This window comes from Hippocampus zosterae, chromosome 2 (assembly GCF_025434085.1).
Source record: "Hippocampus zosterae strain Florida chromosome 2, ASM2543408v3, whole genome shotgun sequence".
NCBI classification, from domain to species: domain Eukaryota; kingdom Metazoa; phylum Chordata; class Actinopteri; order Syngnathiformes; family Syngnathidae; genus Hippocampus; species Hippocampus zosterae.
The window spans coordinates 34,832,153-34,858,198 of NC_067452.1; the positions used below are offsets into that span (position 1 = coordinate 34,832,153).

A 26,046-nucleotide genomic window follows, 5' to 3' on the forward strand; every position below is an offset into this window, starting at 1 on the left:
ACAGCTCTCTCCACTTTGCCTATTCTGCCGTCACTCTCACACTTATCACTGTTTCAAGGCCTTCTTCATCATTCCTCATTCCTCACAGGGATTAAAGACACTGACCTGTCTGAGACTGGAGTTGTTCCTATCCTTTATGTAAGTTTTTATGTTGATTCATTTCTAACACTTTTGCCATTACTTCTGTTGTGGATGTGTTCATCTTCAGTCCCTTGCATAGCCACTTTTTTTTGCATTCTTCTTTGCTGTTGGCCATAAATGCCAATTCATCTACAAACAACAGTTACCATGCCAAACCATACTGAGTACTCTTACTTTTGAGTACTAATAGCATTCAGTGCAACAGTGATTGAGTAAATCCCAATGAGAGTTCCTGACACTTCCTTCGGGAGCTATCGTGAACTCACAAGCTACTTCATGGTCTACGGGTTCCCTGGTCTACTCTCCACTATATCTTTGCTAGCAGCTTAAGTTCTTCCACTACATGGCAGAAGGTACAGTGCACTTAACCTTTGTCCACTTGCTGCTATACACGATAATAACTGTGCTCAAATCAACTGGCCAACATTTCTTACTAAGTACATCTGTGAGTAAATTGACATGAGATCATATTTTCCATATAAATAAAGACTTTGTGACATATTTATTAGATGGAATGCTATGATTTTTTTCCGATGAAAAACATGTGCTTTGGCTCAAAATCAAGAAACACTCTCGATTTTATTTGGAAATAAACAACAATTCGACCACCGGCAGATGGCAATCAAAATTGACCCGTCATTTCTATGGGTGTGGCCTAAGTTCTGTTCCGCCTTTTTTTCTCAGCCAATGAAGTGCTTTTCATAATTTGATTGACCCAAGTTCCTGTCAATCAATGTCATCGGTTCTCGCACGCCACGCCCACCACGCTCACTGGAGGGTTCATTCGTGCTTGACAGCTCATGGGTGGCTGTACGGCGCAGGTTGGGGACTTACCATTGTGTTTTTTCTTTGCACGCGTCTCCCGTTATATTTAATATCTGTCCTGTATTTACTTTATAAACCGTTTTTATTTGGCGGTGTTTTGTCGCTGTGAAATTTGGTGGCTTAGCTCCCAGGATTTGTCCAGTGCTCGCTGAACGCCGTGTCACTTGCCGTCGGAATACATGTACAGTAGGGGCTAACAGGCTATTAGCTAATTAGCCGGATAGCTTGTTGGCTAACCAGCTCGCCAGAATTCTGCACAGCAAGTCCCACCCTCCACGCAGTGCGTGGCCGTTGTGCGGAGCTGCAGCCGTGAAGCGGTACTTCCCCACCCCCTACCCTTAACTCGGCCGGCTTCTTGTTACAACCTCCGACGGGGCTACGAGCAAAGCTAAACCATTAAGCCCTAGTACGTTAGCAAGGTGACGCCAACGACATTGTTGGCGCTACGTGGGAAGAGACGTGTCTTCTAAGGAGGGATACGTTCGCTGTTCTGTTCTCATCACCTCGGCGGAGCGGGTTGGCTTCAAGAAGCGGTGGAAAACCAGAGCGGACGAGGAATACTACACGGTGAAGCGAAGGAGGGGACTGGCTGGTTTGGCCGGTGAGATTGAATTCGCATGTAAGTGGACCGCTTGCCACGAGCTTTCCCCGGCGGCTTATCCGAACAAGAACCCGCGATTAACCGGCAGACTGCTTGTGTTCGCTTTAACTTGTCCATCCGTTGATTGGAAAATAAACCATTAAAAGGTGGCTTTACTCCTCGCTAGCATGAAGCTAGCTCACGTCCGGATGCATGGCGAGACAAGTGCCGTCGCACGCACACCAATTTGCCCGTTTGCATTTGGAAGTTGAGATCAACTCTGTTCGGTGTCTTTGTATCTGAAAGGCGCCGCCGCCTTACCGTAACTCACGAGTATTGGTCTCTATTTCAGCCCAGCCCAATTTGACACATCTGTGCGTCTGAACGTGTATGTATGTTTGCGCGTGTGTGTGTGTGCACACGCGAGAGAGAGCACTCGTGCAAAATGAGCAAAAACCTAACCACTGACTGTTTATCTTATGTTCTGTCCACCCCCATGCCCTCCCGCATTGGCAAACGTTAGTCTCATATCTGCCCATTGCAGCTGTGGGAACTCCGTGTTCACTGGTTCAACACGAGATAATACGTCCGTTCAGTGTCAATGTCAGACAGCACCACAAATCGTTACTGCGTTGCACCCACTACCTTGGATTGTCAACATCTGAGTTGATAATTCTTTGGTTAACTTGGCAGTGGAATTTCAGCTGTCATTCAAAATCCACAGCGCATGAAAAGAGCAAAACTTTTGCCATGGACACGAAAACCTTGGCTTTGCAAACCTGCAGCATGGGCCTGTTTTAACCTTGTGGCCGACTCATTTTGATGATCCGATTGATGACCCTAAGTAACAACAACTTACCTTGACAATGACCTCTCCTATCACAGATCGAGAACAAGCACTGCAACTGAGCCACACACACAACCATGAGTATTGAAATACCAGTGGGCTTGAAGGAACTGCTGGAGGGCTACACGGTGGAGGTGCTTCGGCAACGGCCGTCGGACCTGTTGGAATTTGCCGTCCAGTACTTCACCCGCTTGCGGGACACCAGGAGTCAAGATGGGGCCAGTGACGGTGGCAAGATGGGAAAGGGGGTGATGTTCGATGGCGAGCCGATGCAAACAGAGTCCAATGGCGACGATGACGAAGATGACGACTCAGACTTTGAACGTAAGTAGCACTAATTTTGTGTATATCAATCCTCGCTTGTCGCTGGTTGGACTGGGTATCGATTCAGATTTCCAAAATCGATTAGATTCACAAGGGCCCGATTGAATTCATGATTCACTTTGATTGATTTTCACGCGGTACAAATTTTACTTTCATATGGAAAACATTCTCACAGGCAATGGTGCAAATAATAGAAACTAGCTCTAATTTGGTGCATTTGTAATCTAAATATTTACAAGAATTTAACCCTTTAGAGCAACATTAATCATGAATGTATTTTTGAATACGGTGAAAACAATTTATAACAATTCCAATCACAGGGCAGGCTGTGTAAATAAAGTGGCAAAACCCACTTGAAACTCATGACTTTCACATTCCTATCACTGTCTCCCAAAGTTTCATTGCTGTCTTTGTGTTTTTCAAGGCCAAAACTCTTCTAGACTTCTGCCTTCAAGTTGATGCTAATTTCAGCGCTTCCGCCATGTTTTGATATTTGCTATCCACCTGTTGTTGCTATTTATTTTATTTAAAATATTTATATATTTGTCTGATGTAAGTTTATGTAAATTCTAGCTGTGTGTGTTCAATGCACTACATGTTGCACTGTGGTTGAGAGAGGAAAGTAATTTCATCTGTGCTGTCTGTTACACATAGAGCATATTTGACAATAAAAGCTGACTTGACTTGATATGCAACTCCCGCATCTTGGCGAGATCTCATGTGATGCGAGAAGTCACATGAAAAATGGGAAAAGTCCTATTGAAAGGATCTCTTTATGGTTTTATGAATCTATCGAGTGATGGAAAGGAAAATCTATTCGAGATATGAATTTTTTTTTTAAACCCAGCCCTAGTCGCTTGGTATAGGGACTGAGCTTCTTTTCTACAAAACTTAGCTTGTAGCAGACGTGTGCACATTTTCAGCATGACATCTCTGATCCACTGGTGAAACGACACTTTGATCCTCTTTCATCTATAACTGCTTCAGACAACAAAGTATATGCAGAAAAGTGGTGAAGATTGCACAACTGTCTGTGTTGTTGTGTTATTTTTGTTATTTTGACTTCAAAATGGCGCCGCGAGAGTGGCTGTCTTTCTAGCAGCTCCTATATTTTGTTGCTCTACTTCTTCCTTTCATAACTTTGCTTCTGTGAATTGGGAATTTCTCCATTGCGAGACGAAAAAGGTTGTCTTATCTTATTAGCCAGGGACATCGTGTGACGTCTCAGGGTGCTGCAGAAAAAGTACAAAATTAGCCTAGGTGGGATTTGAAACAACACATTCGAGGAGGATGGGAAAAAAAATGTTGAATAGTGGACCATGAACAGATGGCAGTTCCTTGTGTACATATTACCTAATGCAGTGGTCGCAGACGTTTGTTTTTATTATAGTATAGAATTCTAGACACTTATTGTTTGCATTTATTCCATATGGTGCTAACATTGATTTGGAGCGCGGCGTCTATTGATCTGGAAACGATGGCTTGGTCATGGGTCTCTCTCCCAGCAAAGAAAGTTTGGGTTGTCATGTGCGTTTATGAAGCAACTGTGGTTTCAGCCTGCGGCTAATACCCACAACACACAGCCACTTGAGAGCTCAAGTGCCGGTCTCAAACCCGGATAAATGGACGGGGGGATGGCGTGAGGAACCAAATCTTATGTAAAATGGTGTGAGAAACATAACTTATTATGGATACCTTCAGATTCCCTTGATTGACAGATCAGACAAATTGAGAACTGTTTATTTCCGCCCCCCCATCCCTCTATCCAAAAACAGGACATTATTTCAAAGTGACAGTGCTGAAGATGCACAAACAAGTTCTGATTCAGTTGCTGGTTGTCAGAAAATAGGCAAAAATTCTGATCGTAGCTTTCTTTCGTAAAAGCAGATGTTTGCATGCGTCTCTAAAGTCTGTTTTCAAGGACTACAGAAAACAATTACTGTTGAGATGTGCGTCAGATTCTTTGTAACAAAGGGGAGCAAATTGACTGGGACCGAGTCGAAATATATACATCTGCTGTCAGCGTCAACACCTCACCAACTTCTAATGCCATTACATTTGTGATTTTAAAAGCTCGTTAAGCTGTTCTCCCTCCAAGGTATCTTTTGATGCCGCGGATGCAAACTTAACCTCCCTCTCAGTTTGCATACGATTGCCACCCGGTAGACATGTTTGCCGTTGCCGCATGTCTGTTCAGTGCGAAGGAAGGGGAAATGAGGGACGCTACACGGCATGCAGGTCGGTGTCTAGTTGGTATGAACTACGGGTGGTAAGCTTATATGATCGGCACCAAGAGACTGATTGATATATGCCAGTCAAATACTTTCCACAGAAATCGGCGAATCATGATCATTGGCTGATCGATCGCAGAGCCACTATTTCTTTGATATTGCCCCCCGCCCTTCCAATATGTGAATGCCATGCCAGACTTGTTGACTTGCCAATTGGGGACAGTCACACGAAGCGTTTTCCAATAGTGTTGCCTGTATTTAAAAAATGTACACTTTGTTCCTCATCAACAATTTTGATTTTTATTATTTAGTCATTGAAGCCACCAGAGACTACGTCAAATATTGTTGGCCTTGAGCCGAAACCTCCCGTGTCACAATTTTGTTAATTGACTATTTTTTCACAAAGCTAATCCACATGTCTGGATGATATTTCTTCAATGGTTTTCATCATTATTGCCCAATCTAAAGTGTAGAATATGGCTTGCTCCATTTTACGATACCATGGTCATAGTTGAAAAAACATCACGCCTGTGGGGACTCCTGAAAAGTGATGGTTTTGGAGCTAGGAGGATTCAGGCCGACGCCAAAGAAATTGACTTCTACTTTCTCTTTTGAAATGACATTGTTATTTCGGAATTTCAACGTATTCAAATTCGTCCGATTGACAAAAATCAGTCCAAAAAAAAAAAACACTCCACATGTTGTACATACTCTGATCTCTCCTGAGGATTAATAGACTCAGAGGAGATGCAAGCTGCTCCACTGCACTGCTCTGCTCTGCGTATGCTGCACAGAGCAGCGTGGCCTACATCTGTTTAGCTGTGGAGCCGGTACCGGTGTGTGTGTTGTTTTGTGAATGAGATTTCTTTAATGCATTTTCTCAGTGGGTTGATCTTATTTAATGGACTGTGAATCTGCCGAAGGTTTACATGTCTTGGAGCCATTATTAGGTTGCCAGTTACCCTAATTCATGATGCCCACGGATGGGGATAGTCATTGGTTAATTGATCATTATGTGTTTGGTTGGTTATTTATCATTATATTATTCTGTCAAATTAAAATTGTATTCACAAAGTCATGAGTTAATTAGTCATTCATCTCCACCAACAATATATCAAGGACTTTTTGCCCATCCTTACACCAGAAGCAAGGAATGGTTGGCTGGCTTTGGTGGTTGGCTCAGGGTAAAAGCGCAATTACTGTCCGTTTTTCTTTTTCTCTCTCTCGCTCTCCCTCGATCTCTGCATGCATACAAGTGGGTAAGTGTGTGTGTGTGTTTGACAAATGTTCAGCGTACCCCCGTATGTGTGAAAGCCAGCTGAGCTGCTTGTATTTCCCATTCAAATTCCAGTCGGAACATTTTGAGTAACACGCATTCCGCGTTCAGACTTTCCTCAATCCAACGAATCAGTAAAGAACACTGCTTGAAAGTGTTGTGCTTTCTTACCTGAGCAACCCTTATTGCACACAGGACATGAGATTATCCAGCCAGGCTTGCAACACAGCCCCAAGGCACATATCACACGGTGTGACAACACAGGCTTATAGAGCTGTACGCATCATGTGTTCTAGCCTGACCGCTCTTATGCATGGCCTGCAGATAAACAGTAACTCATGCTCAATCGCTGATCTGCTGGCCAGAAATACTTTCCAAAATTACTTTCACCAATCTGAGATGGTTTCTTTAACATTTACGGGTAACTCTTATGATTTATATGCCGTTGGCACGGGATCAAAACCCCATTTGTCACATTTTGGTAACTTTTCTTCACAAATCAATGCTATTGGTCAATCCACATGTGACTGTTCCATCCATCATCGATCCGTTATCTAGCACTTGGAGTAGCGGCGGCAATAGCTTTAGCAGGAAGCCCAGACTTGCCTCTCCTCTGCCACGTTCTCCAACTCTTCGGAGACATCCCACGGCAATTCCAGGCCAGCCGGGGGACTTAAGGCACCTTTATTGGAGTTTTTCGAGGCGGTTCAAATGGAGCCTCTTCTTGGAACCATCTCAGAAGTGGTCCTAAAGCGCCGGCCAAGCAGGGCTGTGTCATCACTGTTATCTGATTGGCCAGCGCCGATACAGCAGGGAACTCCGCCGCTCATGCCCATTTCCTGGTTTTTGACAAATCGCCAGCCGTCCGCCGGCAAAATCATTCGAAATATGTGCACAATTAATATAGTAGAGTTTGACAATGGCGAACTAAATTTCCAATTCGTATGTACTAATGAATGCATTTTTTAAGATTAATGTTAAAAAATTGTCGCCCCATCATGCTGCCACAATTCATTTTTGAAATTGTGAAAGTGAAGGCAAAAGAATGGATAGAAGTATGCAATAATTTTTAGACATAAGAGAATTGACTTTCGGCTGGCAAACTTCACAGCTCCGTCCGAGCTTCGCTCTGCGACTGCTTGCAGACTACGCTAGGGTACATATTCCAACCCCAAAATACAGATCGGCTAAGAGAAAAAAGGCTGCCATCCGGAACTTATTCTACACGGTCAAAAAGACGGCTTAATTGTCAGGTCTTACAATATGGTGCTTCTAAGATTTTGGAGAGGTAGTGTTATATACATTTTTTCTTATTCAATTTTATGGTCTCCCCTTAAGATGAGCAAAGCAGGTTTGTGACAGTCATTGCTCTGCATGTTCAATTTGTCCTCCCTTTTTTTTCTAATGTCTGAGGCTTGAAGGTGCCCTCCTATCATAATCCAATTTTGACCAGTTTTCTGCATTTCCAAATGAGTCTGTGACCGCTTAAGTGAGACATCTATACATTTTGTTGATTGTGTCCAATAGCCAATACAGTAAAACTCCTCGACAACGAAATCATGTTTGCAGCAAGAACTTTTTCACAACAGGGGACTTTTCACTGTAGCAAATTTTATCTCAGACGTAAACACTAACACACATAAAAACGTATATGTGTACTTTTTTAAATTTTATTCCAATGGTGCACAAGTATGAGCATACACTTTATAAAGCCAGCGAAATTTACGATCAGCATTAACTTTCACTTACATCAATTTCTTGCATAATGTCTTTTATTTTGCTTCCTCCATCTTTCATTTTTATTACCTTTATCTCGTCTTCAAGCGGTAAAGCTTTTCTTAACTCCTTGGTATGCAAAGGTCCGTTTTGTCGCCCTTTTAGCAATGCAACGTTCGTGCTGCGGCTGAAACGAATACTTCCTGTAGTACTGCGCATGTGTAAACCAGTGTGGTGGTTGCTGTTGCCGTTTCCGAATGAAGCAGTAGAGATCGCTGTGGCATGCTGAGGTTAGATTAGACTTTTGCGGAAGGCTTGTTTTTGTTGTAGTGAATCTTGTTGCGAGGCAAGAGCAGAAACAAATATTTTGTGTAAGGGAACAGTGGGACTTTCCGTTGTAGGGGGAGCAGAAAAGTGGGAATGGCTTTCATGCATGAAAATATTTTCACCCATGTAGGTTTCATTGTAGAGGAGTTTCACTGTACAAGCATAAGGCTCAGATTTGATTTTGGCGCCTTTGTGATGGAGGAGGGTGACTCGTTACTCAAGTACTTGCCCACTTGGTTTTCGATACATGCCCACTCAACTCTGAAAAGATGACGGCGACCATGCACAGCTTCTAAAAGTTTGCTTCAACTGCCAATCTCAAAGGAGTTGAGGAATATAATGCACCAATTTATTTTTGGGGAAATTCCCGATGCATTTTGAAGACCAGGCTTGTGCCGTGTTTGGTCACTTTTTGTGCACGGTTGATTTCCTTAACGTTCACGCGACACACTTATGTTTCCCGTTTTTAAGCAACATGCGTACGCACTGACAAACATTGATCAGTGTCTCACTTTCCACAGAGACAACAAAATGAAGAGACAACGGCCACAAGATGCCCCTCAGTGGCAAGCCTTTTTCTATATTAGGAGAACAGAGACCCAATCGGGAGTCCAGCTAATTTACGTAATTGAATATATACATGTTTTAATTTATAAGAAATCTGACTGTTCCATGCCTAAATTATTTCTGACCAGCGAAAATATCTTAGGAAAAGGGGCCTCCTATTTATTTCCAACGCAAATTATCCTGCAAATCCCCATAAAAGGACATCAAAGATAATTTTTAGAAAATCACTTAAAAACGATGTCCTCCAACCGATGATAAACTGCAGTACATTGCGCCTGCATTTTCATTCTTTCACCACTTTGCTTATTCTGATAACATAAGTCCCCCCCTAAAAAATAAATCAATTCACTAAATGTGTTCCAACTTGTCTTACGCACAAACTCTTGTACTCGATATCCCAGTCTCCCTTCCTCTGCATGGTTGACCTGGATGTATGAGACCAATCTAATTAGGCAAGATGGCTTACAGGGAGACAAGGTTATTATAGGATTTAGTAGAACTGTCTTTGCCATTCCAAGTCAATAGACTTAATAAAGGTGGAAGCAACCACAATGAATAGGTTAAACATGAATGGGCAGAAGAAACTGAATGAGGAATTATTGATTGAAATTAAGTGAATGAATTGTTTGCTTTTTCAATCCGTATGTCTAAAGGTATTATTCGGGTGAAAGTATCTTTTTATTTTGGGAATGCCTCTCAACGTGCATCAGCCAGCCATTTAACCGGCGTCAGATGGATTGTTTTTCGTATTTGTGAGACTCCCGGGTCACAAGAATAAAGTAGATACGCTCTGCCCGAATGTGATTTTCCACCTTGAGTGCTTGCACAGCAAAACATGCCGATGCATTCCATTTTCACATTAAAGAGGACTGTGTCTGATCCCAAGGTAGGATTGCAAAGCTTTCGAAGACCAGCCCAGTGATTCGGGATGAAGCTCAGCTTTTCTTACTCTGATTAAGGGTATAGAGAGAGAGGTTGCCTGAAGGTGACAATGGCCTGTTTCAATAGCTTTGGAGAACACATGGGCCATTTACCATCCATAGAAAGTGATCCGTGTACATGCTGGATGAACTCGAGCTATTTGAAAGATGTTTTATGGTTTTGTTTTTTTTTTGTGGCGCCACAGAAAAAATAAAATTATTTGGACAAGGAAAGCAATTACAAGTGAAATGTCATCAAGTGTGGATAATTATTCCCCACCGTGCTTGGTACTCGGGTTTGATTTTTATGGACAGTCAACCCTGGCCTATGTTGTTGTTCACTTTGGTGCACAATGCCAATAAACTCCACCACTGAGGAATGTGAGTATCCACTCGCACAGCTTTATGAGAAGGGTGACGGGAAAGCACATTTGTTCCCAGCCGCTGTTTCATTATTTTAAGCAGGATCGGATGAAAATGAAAGAACACTTGAGTGTTTACTCGCTAACAGAGAGTCTAAATAATTCACCTCTCATTTGAAGTTAATTTGGATCCCGTCAAATGTGTTTGGTGCAGTCCGCATAGCTGGTACAGCCACAGTTGCCATAGAAACTGCTGGCCTTGAGCAGCTCAAAGCCGATCCCTCCCGCCCATGACTGCGATAGGCGGTCGGTAGCCTTGTTTCGTTTTGATTTAGATAGTCAGAGGTCACGACAAGTCCAAATCCCTTTCCTTTTCAAATGTTGCTCTGTATGTCTATTCTGAATGTGATGTAAGTGCTGCCATAAGAGGAAAGTCGTTGAGAAACAAAAAATTATTTGTTTCTCAATGAAACAGAAGACTTGCCGACAGCTACAAGGCTATTGGATTTAATGACTCGGCTGTAAACATGCTTGAGTTTGAGGAGGTTTGGACTTCTTTTTGACTGTAAATGGTCATGTAATCGGAGACCAGCTTGGCCTTGTTTATGTTTCACCACAGGGGTTTGAGGAGCACTTGTTCCGATTTCCCTACCCACTGACTGTTCACAATTGTATTTTTCCTGCTGCAGATTACATCCGGTGGTGTGATCTTTTGTCACACTGGCACGCATTACACAGTGTTCATCCTGGAGAATGAAACATTGAAATTTTTACGTTCTGAATTACTCTTTGAATGCTGGTGTCACACTGAGCTAGCTGATGCAGCTTGAAGGTGTTGCCACAGTGGAGGTTTGTGAGAATGGGTCCCCTTCATGTCCCCTTTGAGCTTGGGGGGGGGGGGGGGGGGGGGGAGAAATCGCACAGAGTCAGATTGGGTGAGCTGGGAGGTTGCTCCAGCATAGTGTTCTTCTTCTTAACCAGGAAGTGTTAGATGCTCAGGGCATTGCTTGCAGGTGCGTTGCCATGGTGAAGCTGCCACGAGTTGTCCTACCACAACTTCTGCCAAGTCTCGGGTGAAGTGAACGACATAGGTTCTCCCTCTGTGCCGGTTATTGGTCATTGTTATCATATCGCTAACAATGAAGGAGAATGTCTGTTGCTTATACAGTGGATTGGGTTTGACATACATTGGACCACTGCTTTTTGCGGGGGAAAGATTCTGGGCCGGTCCGTGAACAGCGAAAATCCAATCGCGATTATGCAGGGTCCACTGTATCTTTTGTAACACTCGACCTGGAAATTTCTGACACGCTTCCTAGACTGCTAACAGCACCCAGGAGACGTGTGTGTATGTGTATGTGTTTGTGTGTGTGGTTTCCAGACACTGCGACACAAACGACAGATTGCTTTTTCACATTGTTATACATAGACTACTGTTGTAATCCATGATTGATTAATTGCTATTGTTACCTATTGGTTGTGTTTTATTCAAAGCTGAAGAATGGGCACATTCTTTCTTCCCCACAGTAATAAAACACAATGTTGGGTTTTTTGCTCTATGTCCTGCAAGTAGAAAAACTTGTAGTCACTGATAAAATGTGACACGTTTTGGAGATCAAATACTTTGACTTTGACCCTACCTCTCGATGGATTTGAAAATCCTTAGTTACTTTATGAGGAAAAAGGCTTTATTTGCTGCCAAGAATTTTATTTTGGAGATCCGGGAAGGTGCTCAGGTATTGGGTGTGGAATTCTCTGCTGCCGTGTAATAACAACATAACATTTTTAAAATTCACTTTAAAGCAACACATGATAAGAACAGTAAGTTGCTGTTTTTGACGACTGGGATCCCACTTAGGCCTTGAAAACAAAGCCCTCCCGTAAACTCTGACCTGGACTTGTGCGATCAATGCAATCTTTCCTCCTGCCAGTTATCAGTGAGAAGCTTGCGTAATGGACATGACTAGAGGACTTGAAATAATTCGTATAGAAATGTTGCAGGTGATGCATGCATATAGATGGGCTAGAATCCAAATGAATGCAAAGCAGTTCTTCAAACCATCAATTTATTGTTATTTCAGAGCAGGTTAGATAATTCATGTTTGTGCTCTACAAGACGTTATCCGTTTACATACTTAAATTTTTACGATTTGGAGCCCAACCGATTATTCATCCAACTTCTCCTTATTAACTAGCTGAAGCCTTTCCCAGCTGACGAGTGGTGAGGTACACCCTGGACTGGTTGTCAGCCATTTGCAATTCAAATACAAACATCCTTTCATACACCTAAATACATTTTAAAGTCTCAAATAACCCTACATGTATATTTTTGGAATTTGTGTGCAAACCCGGGGACCTGCAAACAACTCGTGCAAGCAAAGGCAGAACATGCAAATAAGTCCACACAGGAACGTGGGTTCAAACTCCCAATTGAAGATGAGAGGAATGAAATTAGCGCTAGTACACCGTGCCACCCAACTAATTCATGATCCAAAACGCTCGCAGTCACTTCGGGCAAAAGTCATATCGATTGAGATGTCCATTTCCTCCGGTCCCAAACTTTCTTGAGATTATAGTTGCGGTCGGAGTGAGCCACTGGGAAAGGCGATGAGCACGATAAGTGACCAGTGGAGATTGAGTGGGCGGGAGCAGAAGAAACAGTCTGTCGTTGGGAAGGAGATGAACACAGTAAACAAGTGGGAATGTCTCCCACCCTTATTTGTGACAGCCCATAGCTCATTGCGGTCCCAAGGGCCTGGAGCCCCTCCCGGCTGGTGACCGCTCAATCCCAGTGGTTGACGAGTACATTTCAAACATCTTGTCACACCAAACAGCAATTGGGCATTATTCATTTTGTTGCACAAAATATCTTTTTTTTTTAATTTTATTTTTTTAATGTTGCCGGGGAATAGCTGATGTAGAACGTTTAAGATGACGAAAAAAGGAGTCCAAAATAAGTCCACTGTGCTCCATGTTTTGCTTAAGGCCTCCTCAGCCTCGTTTTCCGTATTCTTGCCCCTCTGTTTTCGAACTGTTTTTAAAACGCTTGTTGCGCCGCCTTGCTGTCATACGATTCAAACAGCCGCTGCAAAGAAACACTTCTAAAGAAGGCATTACCCCTGCAAATATTTGTCTCATTGCCCGCTCAATGATCCTAATGTACCATTGAACTATTTGTTTGCTCTGTCCATTAGGCAGATGCAAGTTTGTTCAACTTGTAAGAAGTGATAACAACGCTAAGCATTTTACTGCGGTGGTCCCGAGGGACAAGTGAAATGCAGAGAAGCAAATGTTACAATTTTTTTCATGTGATTCAGAAAGATTCACCCCATTAAATAGATTTAATATATCAACATTCAATCGCAAACATTAGCGAGAGCTATTACCTGCAATCAAAGCTTTATTCCCTTTGTCTTTTTTTTTTTTTTTGCATTCGATTGCCATTACTAGAACAAATGAAATCATTTTGACTATTGAAAATTGCCCGACCAATTATAATGTCATGTTTTTAATCCAGATACGAGTAGCTCATAAATGTATATGTATCGCAATATGTCATGGGGCATGTCAGACCTTATTTCAAGTTTGATGAGCTAAGTGCAGAGTACATACCAAAAATTTATCAGTTGAGAATCGTTACAGGTTAAGCGTCGTAAACCCTCTGAGCACTTCCAATTATCTCGAGTGGAGACCGACAGAAAAGGCAGGCAGACACACTGACAAAGCTTTCCAGGACACCTGAATTCAGCGACTCTAGCATAACCCACCCAAGTGAAACGGTATTGTCTCATTCTACAGTATATCATGTCTTCTAAACGTACTGCAAAGACTTTCTCAGAACGAACTGACCGTCCCAAACGGGGGCCGCTGCTAGATTGCTACTTTAAAATCAACGAACACTAACATTTTCATTTCCATGTATGTTGTTTCTTCTTTGACTCTACTTCAAAGACACGGTAAACAAATAATTTGTCACCTATTAAGGGTAGATGATCACAATGCTTTCACTTTCCAGAGTCATTCCTTCATCCTTCCTTGTCGTCTCTCTTTGTCCACATGCCTTCAATATAATCATGCTATACCGTTCAAGTTTTTTTTTTTAATCCTCTTTTCTTTTCCATGGTGAGCTCACTGTTCATGTGTCCCAACTTACTGCTATTAACTACTAAATAATGTGTCGCATTTCCAGATATTTCACTCTGTTAAACCTTCTGGTCAGTCATTTGTTTCATCATCTGTGTAAACATACCGCCACTTTTTTTTTTTTTTTTTTGGCTCCCTCATCTTGTCGAACAGTTCTGATATAGCGCATTGTGAGTGGGAGGAGGGTGGGGTGGGTGGTGGGGGGGGGCGATTGCGAGAGCTTGTGAGAGGGTTGGCGGAGGAGGAGGAAGGGGAAATGGAGGGACGAGTTGCCACTTGTTCCAAGCTCGATATTGGATAAGGGAGTTGTATGCAGCTAGGAAAGGACGAGGGGAGGGTGAACGGGGTATGGTTGTTATGGCAATGAGATCCTCTTTGTGTTAGGTTGCCAAGGCAACTTCAGCCGTACATTTAATACAGCCACGAGCATCGCCACACTGCCACCAGCGCCACACAAACCGTCTGACTGTGGGGAGAGGCGCTTCACACTTGCTGCACGCAGACTCATGCACCCACACAACTGAACACACACACACGTGCGTGATCAAAAATATTTCCCAGACTGCATTCATGTGAGACAATATATGTGTGTTCAGCACCAGGCCTGAACATAGAGTGGCGGTCAGGTCACTTTAATTTTCATAAATCATGTTTGTTCTTGTCTCTAGGACTCAATGTCTCTGCTGAACTTTTTTTTTTCCTCCAGAAACATGCAGCTCGGTGCTTAATGAATTCTTCTTTAGTAGCTCCGTGCAGTATTCGGAAAAAAGCAGACTTTAAAACCAGACATGGTATTTTTCCACAGTGCCAGTAGTATATTTTGTATTTCAACAACCTGTATGACCTAAAAAAACATTATCATCTCTACACGTCTTTTTTTTTACATTTTTTTTTTAAACTTGTGCAAGTACAAAAAAAGCATTGGAGTTCATGAATAAGGGATGTTTTCACAATTGTTTGTGAGAATGGAAAAGCACTATGAGATAGTTTGGCAATTAGGGAGGAAAGCTAAATCGGAGAGGCTTAATTGATGTGATGGCTGGTGCACTGGTGTAAAATTATTCAACTCATTTGTGAAGTTGGACAAAGGTAGTCTGTTTGCCATTTTGATGGCTTTTTGTTGTGTCAAGCTCATTCAGGCATTGTGCAATGTTAACAGCACAGTTTGAAGTAATTAGACTCGTTCGCTTTTCAACTAACCAACTGGTTGTGAAATGCATAAATGCACATTTCCTTTTCACTATAAAAAAATAAAAAAATACATGGGTGATCCTTGCTCACCCCGCCCGTAATCCAGCACCCTATGGGTGGTCCAATCGTTGCCATGAAGGTGCATCTCGTTCGCGTCTTACATGTGCAATAATAGTATGAACATTATGACAAATAGTAGAAAAGAGTGTCCGGCTCTCACCCTTTCTCAGGTGAGTGAGGAAAGTGGCGTGTATGTATGATTATCTTTCAGTCACTGAGCTTCACAGTCTCGATCTAATGGGCTCTGACAGGATGGTAATACGGTACCGGCACATTCTTAATGTGCGTCTATGTAACGTGTGTCGCAAGAGAGAGCCATGCCCCCATGGCACCCACTTGATAACGCTCGGCATTATCAAGCGGGTGTTGGCTTACTCATCATGTGGGTTAATTGGCTAACTTTACACACACTCGCCCAAATGCAAAAAGGCATTTGAAGGAAATTGAAAAATAAATTGTCAAATCAATGCACAACTGTGTATCCACAGACACACACACATCCCGCACACTCTTTTGAATGGCCTCTTAATTATTCCTAATGCATATTCATATCCCACAGTGTCCCCTTCAGATAGCTCGATGAATACTATGATCAACGGTGCAACAGCACGCAAGCCACGAGCTCAAAATTTGCATTTCCTCAAATAATGGACACCTCTCAAATAGAAACAGGTCCCCTGCCTGCCAGTGGACATGCCACTAAGGCGATACCAATTCACACGTATGGGTGTTGGAACAAAACTCCAAAAACTGTTCCCCAGCCCCTACAAGTCCCCCTGTGCTCCAGTTTTCTGTCCACTGTCAACTTTAAATATTGAGTGTGATGGTTTTCGGTCCATCAATATTCTATACTGTACCACTTATCCAGTACAGGGTTATGGGATGCGGAGGGTGCCATCGAGTGTGAATTCCATCTGTTAATGAAACTGTGAAGCCACTGAAGAATAACGTTGGTATTTTATCAGAGTGAAATTAGTTGTTGCCGTCAGAGCACGTCACCAGCATGACCTTTTCTGACAGGTGTGACATTTTTATTTACCACTGTGTATTCAACTTGTTTTTTAAAATTCTTTCTCTTTAGCCAGTATCATTCCGACTCGTCTGCTTTTTCAGCCCTCTGATTGCTTTTTTAAAAAAATCAAATTTTCCCTTAGAATTGCATTGTATATTCATTAAAAACAGATAACCCAGGTTAAAAAAAATGTCATATTCGTTTGTATAAACTCAATGATATTCATTTGCCCCTCCCCTTTCTTGTCTCTTTGCAGCCCCGCCACCAAGCAGATTCAACAGAAGAGTGTCAGGTGAGATTCCTGTGTCAGTGCGTGCCTGCGGGTTCACTGTTGTATCTTTTGACGTCATCTCCCTTAAGGGCTATTCACACGGACTATGATACTGCATACTTCATTGCGTAACAGGCCCTACTGCGGTGCGCTCGCGCATATTGTGTTGAGCATGCACGTCCAACACAAATTGCAGATAAAACTGACGGCCTCCGTCACTGGCTCCTATTTTGTCACATTGAGTCTATATGCATCTGCATAGCCTGATTACAGGTAGCTGTAGAAATATTTGGGCAGTGACAAGATCATTGTCTTTATAACGCTGTGCATTTGAAGTAATGACCCAAAAATAAATAAATAAATAAATAAATAAAAACCTCCCAAGTACCTCCATTTTCAGGGGCATTGGACAGTATTTTGACAGTCAACAATTGTAAATACAGATATGACATTTTTAATTTAGGTTGTGAATCTTTAAGGCCTGCGATTGGCTGGCAACTGGTTCAGGGTGTCACTAGGTGGAGGTACACTCAAGGAAACACCAACAGAACGATCAGATGTCAGTAAAACTTATTTAATAAAGCAGCGACACATTTCACTTGACCAACATCAAATTATAACATTGACTCGTTAACGTTGAACTCTTGCCGCTGCTCTATTTCAGTGTTCAACTGCGTAACCGATCGCCTTAAGTTTGAACTCTGTGTTAATAGCATGTCTCGAGCAAAGAGACATTTTGGGGTTGACATATTACCGTAATGACCATACACAAGGCACATCGGATTTTAAGGCGCTGTTAGTTTTTAAGAAAATGGAAGGCTTTTAGTGCGGAAAATACGGAAGTCAAAATGTATAATCAAGTCGCCTTAATGAATGTAAACGTGTAGCGGGTTTGTACACACACTTAAAAATGGGTTGTATGCAACGTAACATGGGTGTAATTCCTCAACGTGAAGAAATGTCACGCTAGAAGTCTGCACTTCAATCTTATCTCTAATCCATTGTGGCAGTGTATAAAGGCAACAAAACAATTGCGTAATTATCGGTCCAGTGCCTGTGAACTATCAGTGCCAGTGTCGTGCGTTTGGCGTTTTGTGTCACTGTTGGTGTCAGTTGTCGTTTGTCAATGGTACTCTTGTTTCCTCTCATTTAATTGTTCTGTCTCGTGTTTACATACGCCCAATTGACTCGGTGGCAAGCTGCACTTTGATTAGGCTGTTGGCGTGTCAGCTGATGTTTACCTTTACCACTGTCCCAACATTGCTCAAGACTCTACTGTCTCTTCCTCAGCTTTACAAAAGGCCCGCTGCTGGCAGCGGGGTTTTAATTTGACTATTTTTCAGTTTTTTTTTTAAACCTGTATTGGTAGAACAACACAAATTCTGAGCTCATCTTTTCAATTTTAAATGAACAATCAATCAAAAAAAAAAATGTCATGCCAAACTTGGTGTTTGCAGTATTCTTTGTTTGTAGGTTCCTCTCTGCAAAAGGTAAAACAAAAAATACATTATGCCTCAATAATTTCAACCAACATAGCTTTATGATGCATTATTTTCATGCAATAAAGAGGGGAAAGAAATTCAAAATCTAATATCAATTTTATCATGACCCTCTTAATCTGAAACCTTTATCATTCCATGATCCGGATATTAGGTTATTCAGCTGTGGTCTATTTTGCAAATGTCTAATCTAGTGGAATTATTTAAAAGGGGTATCTGCCTTCCACACCCTCTGTAACTTGAAAAATGGCATTATACATTCATAAGATCCAGCCGTATTTAGTTTGCGGTAAGTGCAAGGCCACTTTCTGAAGTGAATGTATGGCTCATTTGAGGCCACTTTAAAATCAAAACTTATGTACTCTATTAAGATAAAGTAATAATGTTATCACCATGGGAAATGTTTCGAGATGTGGCCGTGTTAATGGCCTGTCACGTTCATATGGCAACAACTCGTCAACAAGTTGACGCATATAGAATTTCATGGGGCGTGTTAGGAGTCAGAATCACCAGATTCGGGCCAAGACGGTCGTATCTGTGCCCTGTGTTCATTAAACCGCCATTTGGGTTTTTTTTCGACTCACTCCATAATTTCTGGAGAATGGAACATAATATATTCTACACCACCCCCAAAATCATCCTTAAAATGCTGATTTCCCTTTGTACTGTGTATTACCAGTACACGCTCCCCTGAATTTCTGCCATCCATGCTCAAAAATGTTAGTGTCAGCCGCGTGGTAATTTGATAGATTGGCTTTGCTTGTGCGCAGACACTTGTATTTGCATAAGGAGAACTTCTCTCACCATGCTAACTGTCCACACTCGAGCCTTCCTCGGAACCACTTCCTGGACAGAAACCCTCTCACGTGACGCCACAAAAACAATCGGGAAAAGAAAGTCCCACCAACCAATCCTTATCAATTCGCTGAGAGCGTTGTGAAATGGCGAGGTGGTGAAAACGACTTGCTTTGGAAAATTCCCTTTGCTATCGGAAGAACCTACTCTTATACAAAACAGGACATCTGTTAAGATGTGGTTTGATTTACGCCGCTCTCCTTCTCTTTCTGCCAAACCCCTTTTTGGGACAGATCCACTTACAAAGCCATTGTAAGCAGCAAAATTTCTACACGTTATATATTCATTTGTTAAGATGAGACGTTACAAATCACGTTGGAATGAAAGCATACCTTTTTCATAATCATAAGGTTCTGGTAATAGTCTATTCAATGTGACAAATAGTTATTTTCCGTGTATTCATGTATAATACCACAACAACACCCACCCACCCCTTAGATTTTTCAATTTTGGAATTTTCTTTCTAAGGACTGGGAGTCAAAAAGTGTGTCTCAACCGTCATTGTTCAGGAACAGACCAAATAGTCATTGCTGGTCACTTAAGTCAAGAGAGAGAACACTATCATTAAACATAAAAAAGAAAAAAAGTCCAGTCATGTGCAAGTGAGATCGAAGAAGAATTCAGTGCAAATGTTTCTTTGCGTGACCTTTCCAGAGTCACCTGATCTCAGTTGACTGTGCACACATCCAAAGCAAATATATATATGCTGAATCTTATTTTCTGGAGTAATTGATATTGTGGATTGTAGTTCAATCTAATCAAATATGCGTATCCCTTGAACAGTGTGTGCGGAGGCATTCAATCCAGATGAGGATGACGAGGACACAGAACCCAGAGTGGTTCATCCAAAAACAGACGAACAGCGCTGCAGACTGCAGGAGGCCTGTCGGGACATCTTGCTGTTCAAAACACTGGATCAGGTAAAGAATGGGAAGGATGATTTGGCATGCGCGCACACTGATTAGAAAAGGTCCCTTAACCCCATTTCTCTTTTATTTGTCTTTTATTATTGATGGCGAAGTAAAACTCCTCTGAGATCCACCCATGTGTGGGATTTCCCCCAAATTCCAAATCTGTCTTGTAAAGTCCATGCCCTTGATTTATTTGCATCTGCCTTGGAATGAGAATGTATTTTCCCGCCTGCGATCCGCAGTGGTTATCACAGTGATATATATCTCTGACATGATATTTGCTTGGACCCCAGGGATGGGATGATTGTCATGAGATTGCGTGTTCTTGTGAAACATGGAAAAACTTCACTTCATGCGAACAACAAGTGGCTTCTCTCTTTTCTTCACCAAATCCCCTCCTTGATATAAAGTAGTTTGAGCTTGCCTCCCTCCAGGGGCCTTACTCACATGAGCAATGTACCTTTTTTTAGCTTCTAGTTCAATTCCACTGTTGCGCCTTGCTTCTCGTCTTTCTTTTTTTTCCTTTCAAGGGTCTGACATGCTTCTTCTTGTCCTTCTCATCTTCACCTTAGGAGCAGTTCTCTGAAGTGCTGGACGCAATGTTTGAATTACGGGTTCAGCCCCAAGAACATGTGATTGACCAGGGAGACGATGGCGACAACTTTTACGTCATCGAGCGGTAAAGAAACAAATAGCCTCACTTTTCAGTTTTCCCTTTTAAGATTAGTGCAGACCATAATTGTGACACGGTGCAGGCCCAACGGTCTACTAAAAAAATACAAGTTATGGGTGGAGCACTTGCCAAATGAGCAAAATAAGAACTTTTAAAGGTTATTGTTTTCCCCCACCGTGACCTCTAATTACTTATCAGTGCAGTGCAGTGAGAGTCCACTGATTGGGATCTCCATATCTACATACACATGACCCAAATCTTTTTTGGGGTTTTCTCTGCGCGCCATGTGTAACGATGACCTTTCGCAGCAGCAGCACGCCTGCCAAGTCATACTATCCGAGGGTGTGACCAACACCGTTAGCAAACATAAATGTTACATCCTCTAGGGAAGCATTCAGACTTGAAATCTGGATTCTCGGACGAGTGAGTGCTCTATGAAGCGCTCCAGTATGGTACACATTATTACTGCTAATCGGTGGAGTACAGATAACGCTACATGCAGACATTTTGCCTGTTGTTTATCCTAATTAGGGTTATGAGTGAGCTGGAGCTGATTTTACTGCTTAACTCATATTGCACAAATGCAGTATTAATCAGAATGTCGTGTTTTGTACTCATAAGAAGGGTTGCATAGAACTTTTTATTATAACGGAAATTTGGGGATTGACTTTCCCTTTTAGGGCCTTCTTTTTATTGGTCACGTGAATTAATCTAATTTTGTGCAACACCGGATTCCTTATTTTTCTGTCTGTCTGCCATATTCATAAAAATTGAAACAAATAATGGCTTGAAATATTTCACTTTGTCGTGAACTAATATAACCTTCAAGTTTAAGTTTTTTAAACTCATTATTGAAACAAGTGAACTTCCCTCGATATTCAATTTTTGGGGGGTCTGCAGCTGTCTATTTGTAGTACACCCAAAAAGGTATTGGTTTGAAGAAGCAGAACGTTTCATTTATCTTGACCCCAAAAAAAAAAAAGTTATCCTGTATCCCAAAAATATTGTATCAAACTTTTGGAATCTCCTAAACTTGTTTGAACTGTAGCCGCAGGTCTGAGGTGCAATGCTTGATTTTTATTGTTTGTTTGTTTTGTTTGTTTGTTTTTGGTTTGAATTAGTTGAATCACATTCTTTTACTGTGCATGGACTGATTCAAAATCTCTCTCATTGTTTGATTTCTCAATCTCCAGGGGCGTGTTTGACATTGTGGTATCGGACACATGCGTGGGTCAGTATGACAATAAGGGCAGCTTCGGGGAACTGGCACTCATGTACAACACACCACGCGCGGCCACCATCATCGCCACCCAGGAAGGATCGCTATGGGGGCTGGTAAGAGCATCTCCATATGCCATCGTTCCAAACTGAAGCCTTTGTAGCTAGCTATGAAGCTGATGATGTCTCTGATGAGAATATTCTGATACCAATCCGGGTCATCATGTGTCGAAATCCTTGTAATTGTCCCATAGCAGCCTCAACATACTGTATGTTCTCAATGCACTGACGGTGAGGCCCGTTAAACCTTGAGAATGAAATGAAATTCTTCGTGAATGGAAGAGGTGCGCTGCTTGTTCCCCCTTGTGGGCACACAGGGAAAAACAAGTCAGACACTTTTGAGAATGCTCTTAGATGATTTTTTTTTTTGGGGTCTCTCCTCCCCCCTTTAGGATCGTGCCACATTTCGTCGACTCATTGTGAAGAACAATGCCAAGAAGCGAAGGATGTATGAATCTTTTATTGAGTCTGTGCCCTTACTGAAGTCCCTGGAGGTGAGTTCAAGACTGGAACGTCAATAAATCTGTGATAACGTTGGTAAACAATAGCCGCCAACAGAGTGGCTCGCCTGCTTGTTAACTCCATGCTCTGCGGTGCGTCTGTCTTCAAGTGTCAAGAGGAGCCACATCTGTGCCATTAGCCTCGTCCGGGCAACAGAAAGCTAAATGAATTAGCCGGGCTCTCAGCGGTCAGGTTAACAATGTCTGAATTTCCACCGCTTCTATTTTTTAAATCAATTTAGCAGTTGAAATGTGAATAGTGGCCAGCAATTCCGTCTTTCTCTGAAAAATGTCACACTTCTTTTCACTTGATACTTTACGCAGTCAAACTGTGGCGGTCAAGGAGGCGGCTAATTTGGTCACTTTAGCTATTTCCCCTCATTCAATCACAAGCATTTGTTTAGATGTGGTTTCATCCAAGCATGCGAGCGCATGTGTCGTCAAGGTAAAAAGGTCTATAGACAGAGACATGTTTGCAAGAGTGACGGAATTCTCTCAGCATTTCTCTCTTTATCTTCCCTCAACTGATCACCCACCGCATTAAATCTGTGCAGTTAACAGAGAGGATGAAGATTGTGGATGTATTAGGGGCAAAGCAGTTCTCAGATGGTGAGCGCATCATCACACAGGTAAGCCCCCTCACATTTGACCTCATCCACGCCGAGCATGATGGTTGCTTACCTGCCATGTTACGTCAAGGAACCTGGAACCTGGACTAGGGCTAAATCACTCAATAATTGAAATGCGATTTTCCCCAATTCATCTCTTGTACAATATAATACCGATACATACATGTTTTGGTTGTGCTAAAATAAAGGCAAATGAACCATAAATTCATATGAAAGACAATGTATCGACTTCACTGAGCCACAGATACAATGACAGAGTTAAGTACAGTCTCCGTGTTCACCTATCTGTTGTTGACAGGGAGACAGTGCTGACTGCTTCTACATTGTAGAATCTGGGGAGGTCAAGATCATGATGAAGAGTAAAGTAAGTCGAGTTTGCATTTCGCAGCTATCAGTTGGTTGATTTCTAGGTAGAGGGATATACAATATTTATTCAATCTGTTTACCAAAGAGTTGAGGCAATTATAGTTTCTCTACAAAAAAAGTGTTTGATGCTTTCAACAAACACTTTTCACAACTCTCGGGATCCCTAAAGTCTGTTAGCATACATTATATTAATCCATTTGTTTAGCATACAGTATGCAAAGTTGTGAAAGCAAATGTATTTTTCAAACCCAAGCCACTGTATCTCGGCTGACTAGAGCAGTCTACCAGGTTGTTTCTGTGTGAGTCATTTTGACAATGACAACCCACACTCCCCATTAAAATGGTTTTGCCAAGCAACAGAGGGAATCACGACTGTCGGCTCGGCTGCCTAGTGCCTCTCTTGCTGGGGGGGGGGTTGTGATACACTCGGTGGTTGCTAACCTTTCATCCTCTTCCCTCCTCTAACATCGTACAGACGAAGGCAGACCATGCAGACAATACGGAGGTGGAGATAGCGCGCTGTAGCAGGGGTCAGTACTTCGGGGAGCTGGCCTTGGTCACTAACAAGCCCCGGGCTGCTTCAGCCTACGCAGTGGGCAGTGTCAAATGTTTGGGTAAGATCAAATACACTTCTCCATCTCCCTTCAATACATTTGTCCGCAGAAGTTTAAAGTTGAAGGGTTTTTTTTTTGGTTGCCCCCCCCCCCCCCCCAAGATTTAATGGCCTCAATAAATGCCTTTTCAGGGGATCAATATCAATCCTTTTATGAGGAGTATGCAATGCATTATTTGAACCACAGCTGTGCAAATGTGTTTGTGACAAATCGCCTGCTAAATTATACAATACATACAATACATGCTGATTTATATAGCGCTTTCACAACAGCGGCAGCTGTAACAAAGCGCTTAACAAAACGGTTAACATAAAGTAAAATAATAAACACAACACATAACATAAAACACAGACATTGAACCAGATGTTGTCATTCAAATATCAAGACTTTTTACATCTCAATAACGCTGTGGATTGTGACTCTCATCCACTCGCCTCTTTTGTCACTAATATAGCTAATTTATTGCATTACAATATATTGTCATTCATTCATTTATTCTCTTGAAAAGGGATTCACTACCCACACAACCAAAGTTCTTGTCAGGCAGGCTTAGAAATAAAGTAACATGATAGAGGTGCCACCCCCTTATATTTTATTATTTTACAATGCTATAAATATGTTTTTTACGTGTCACAATGACTGTTTTTGGATGCTGAAATGGATTAATAGCATTTAAATTCATTTTAATGGGGAAAATCTGACATGGATCCAAGTCGAGGTGCCATTTTAGTAGGAATTGGATTTAATTTAATTCAACCTCATACCAAATTCGTTTTGATGCAAAATGCTTAATGTGTTGCTTGACTAGATGTTTTAGCAGCTGAGTTGAGTCCACTCTCACGCGTGATGCACTCCTCCTTCTTGCAGTAATAGACGTGCAAGCCTTTGAGCGCCTCCTGGGCTCCTGTAAAGAAATCATGAAGAGGAACATCGCCCATTATGAGGAGCAGCTGGTGGCCCTGTTCGGCTCGAGCATGGACCTGAGAGACTGAGCCTCCCACTCCACCCTCCGTGCCTTCTACCATACATACACATACACACACACACACACACAAACACACACACACACATACACTGGCAACACAGACGCATAATAAGCTTTACCCATACTGTCTAAACATGATAGATTGTATTTGGTTCACATGGAAAGGAATAAAATTGATTTTTTTTTTTGCACATACACTGACACGACCGCCTGCATATTCACTTACGCACGCACTGCACTCCCTGATAAATATACACACATGCAGATGGTAGGCCACATGCTTGTTTTTTTTTCACATCAGATTCAAGTTTTCAGCACGAGTATCTTGGCTGTATCCAGGCAAAGCAGCGTTCAGACATAAAACATATGAATAAACAAGCACACATACACACACTCCATTCACAATGTTTTCCAAAAATGCATCACCACTCGCGCTTTCTATGGCAGTCTTCACTATCACAAGAGCATTTTAACAGCTCTGAGTTGCCTCAGCCAAGGACACACACTCCGATACAGGTGGGTACACTAAGTCAACACAAAACCACATTTGCAAAAACACAAAATTGAGCTGACAAACTAAAAAAAAAACACTTTAAAAAATGCAAAAAACGTTTAATGAAGACTAAAGTTTTAGAAACATTTTATGAAGATAAAAAAACAGAAGCTTTGATATAATATTATTTAAATTATATGTATTAAAAAAAAAGAAGTGTTTCCTCCCTGAGAGGCCCGGGTGCAGAACAATGTGAGGGCACTCCATTTCTTCCTCGACTGTTGTTGAGTTCAGTTAGTGCTGGTGATTATTACAGTACCACAGGAAGTGGTGACATCCTCCATTTCTCTGACTTTATTCTATCGTTGACGCCACACTTCAATGTATTGAATTAATTATTCATGTGTTGCTATCATATTTGTTTTTTTTAAATTTTGTTTTGACCAATTG

General features: G+C 42.0%; 1 protein-coding gene across 1 annotated transcript; it reads left to right on the forward strand.

Annotated features, from left to right (window-relative positions):
- Positions 1–930: 930 nt before the first annotated feature.
- Positions 931–25,812, forward strand: prkar2aa (protein kinase, cAMP-dependent, regulatory, type II, alpha A). The gene is made up of 11 exons (XM_052051508.1): positions 931–1,585; positions 2,432–2,717; positions 16,779–16,814; positions 19,931–20,067; positions 20,631–20,737; positions 21,925–22,066; positions 22,402–22,503; positions 23,064–23,138; positions 23,437–23,502; positions 23,980–24,118; positions 24,986–25,812. Exons 2-11 carry the CDS (start codon positions 2,471–2,473, stop codon positions 25,108–25,110), a joined length of 1,176 nt encoding a protein of 391 aa, XP_051907468.1. The 5' UTR covers positions 931–1,585; positions 2,432–2,470; the 3' UTR covers positions 25,111–25,812.
- Positions 25,813–26,046: the final 234 nt, after the last annotated feature.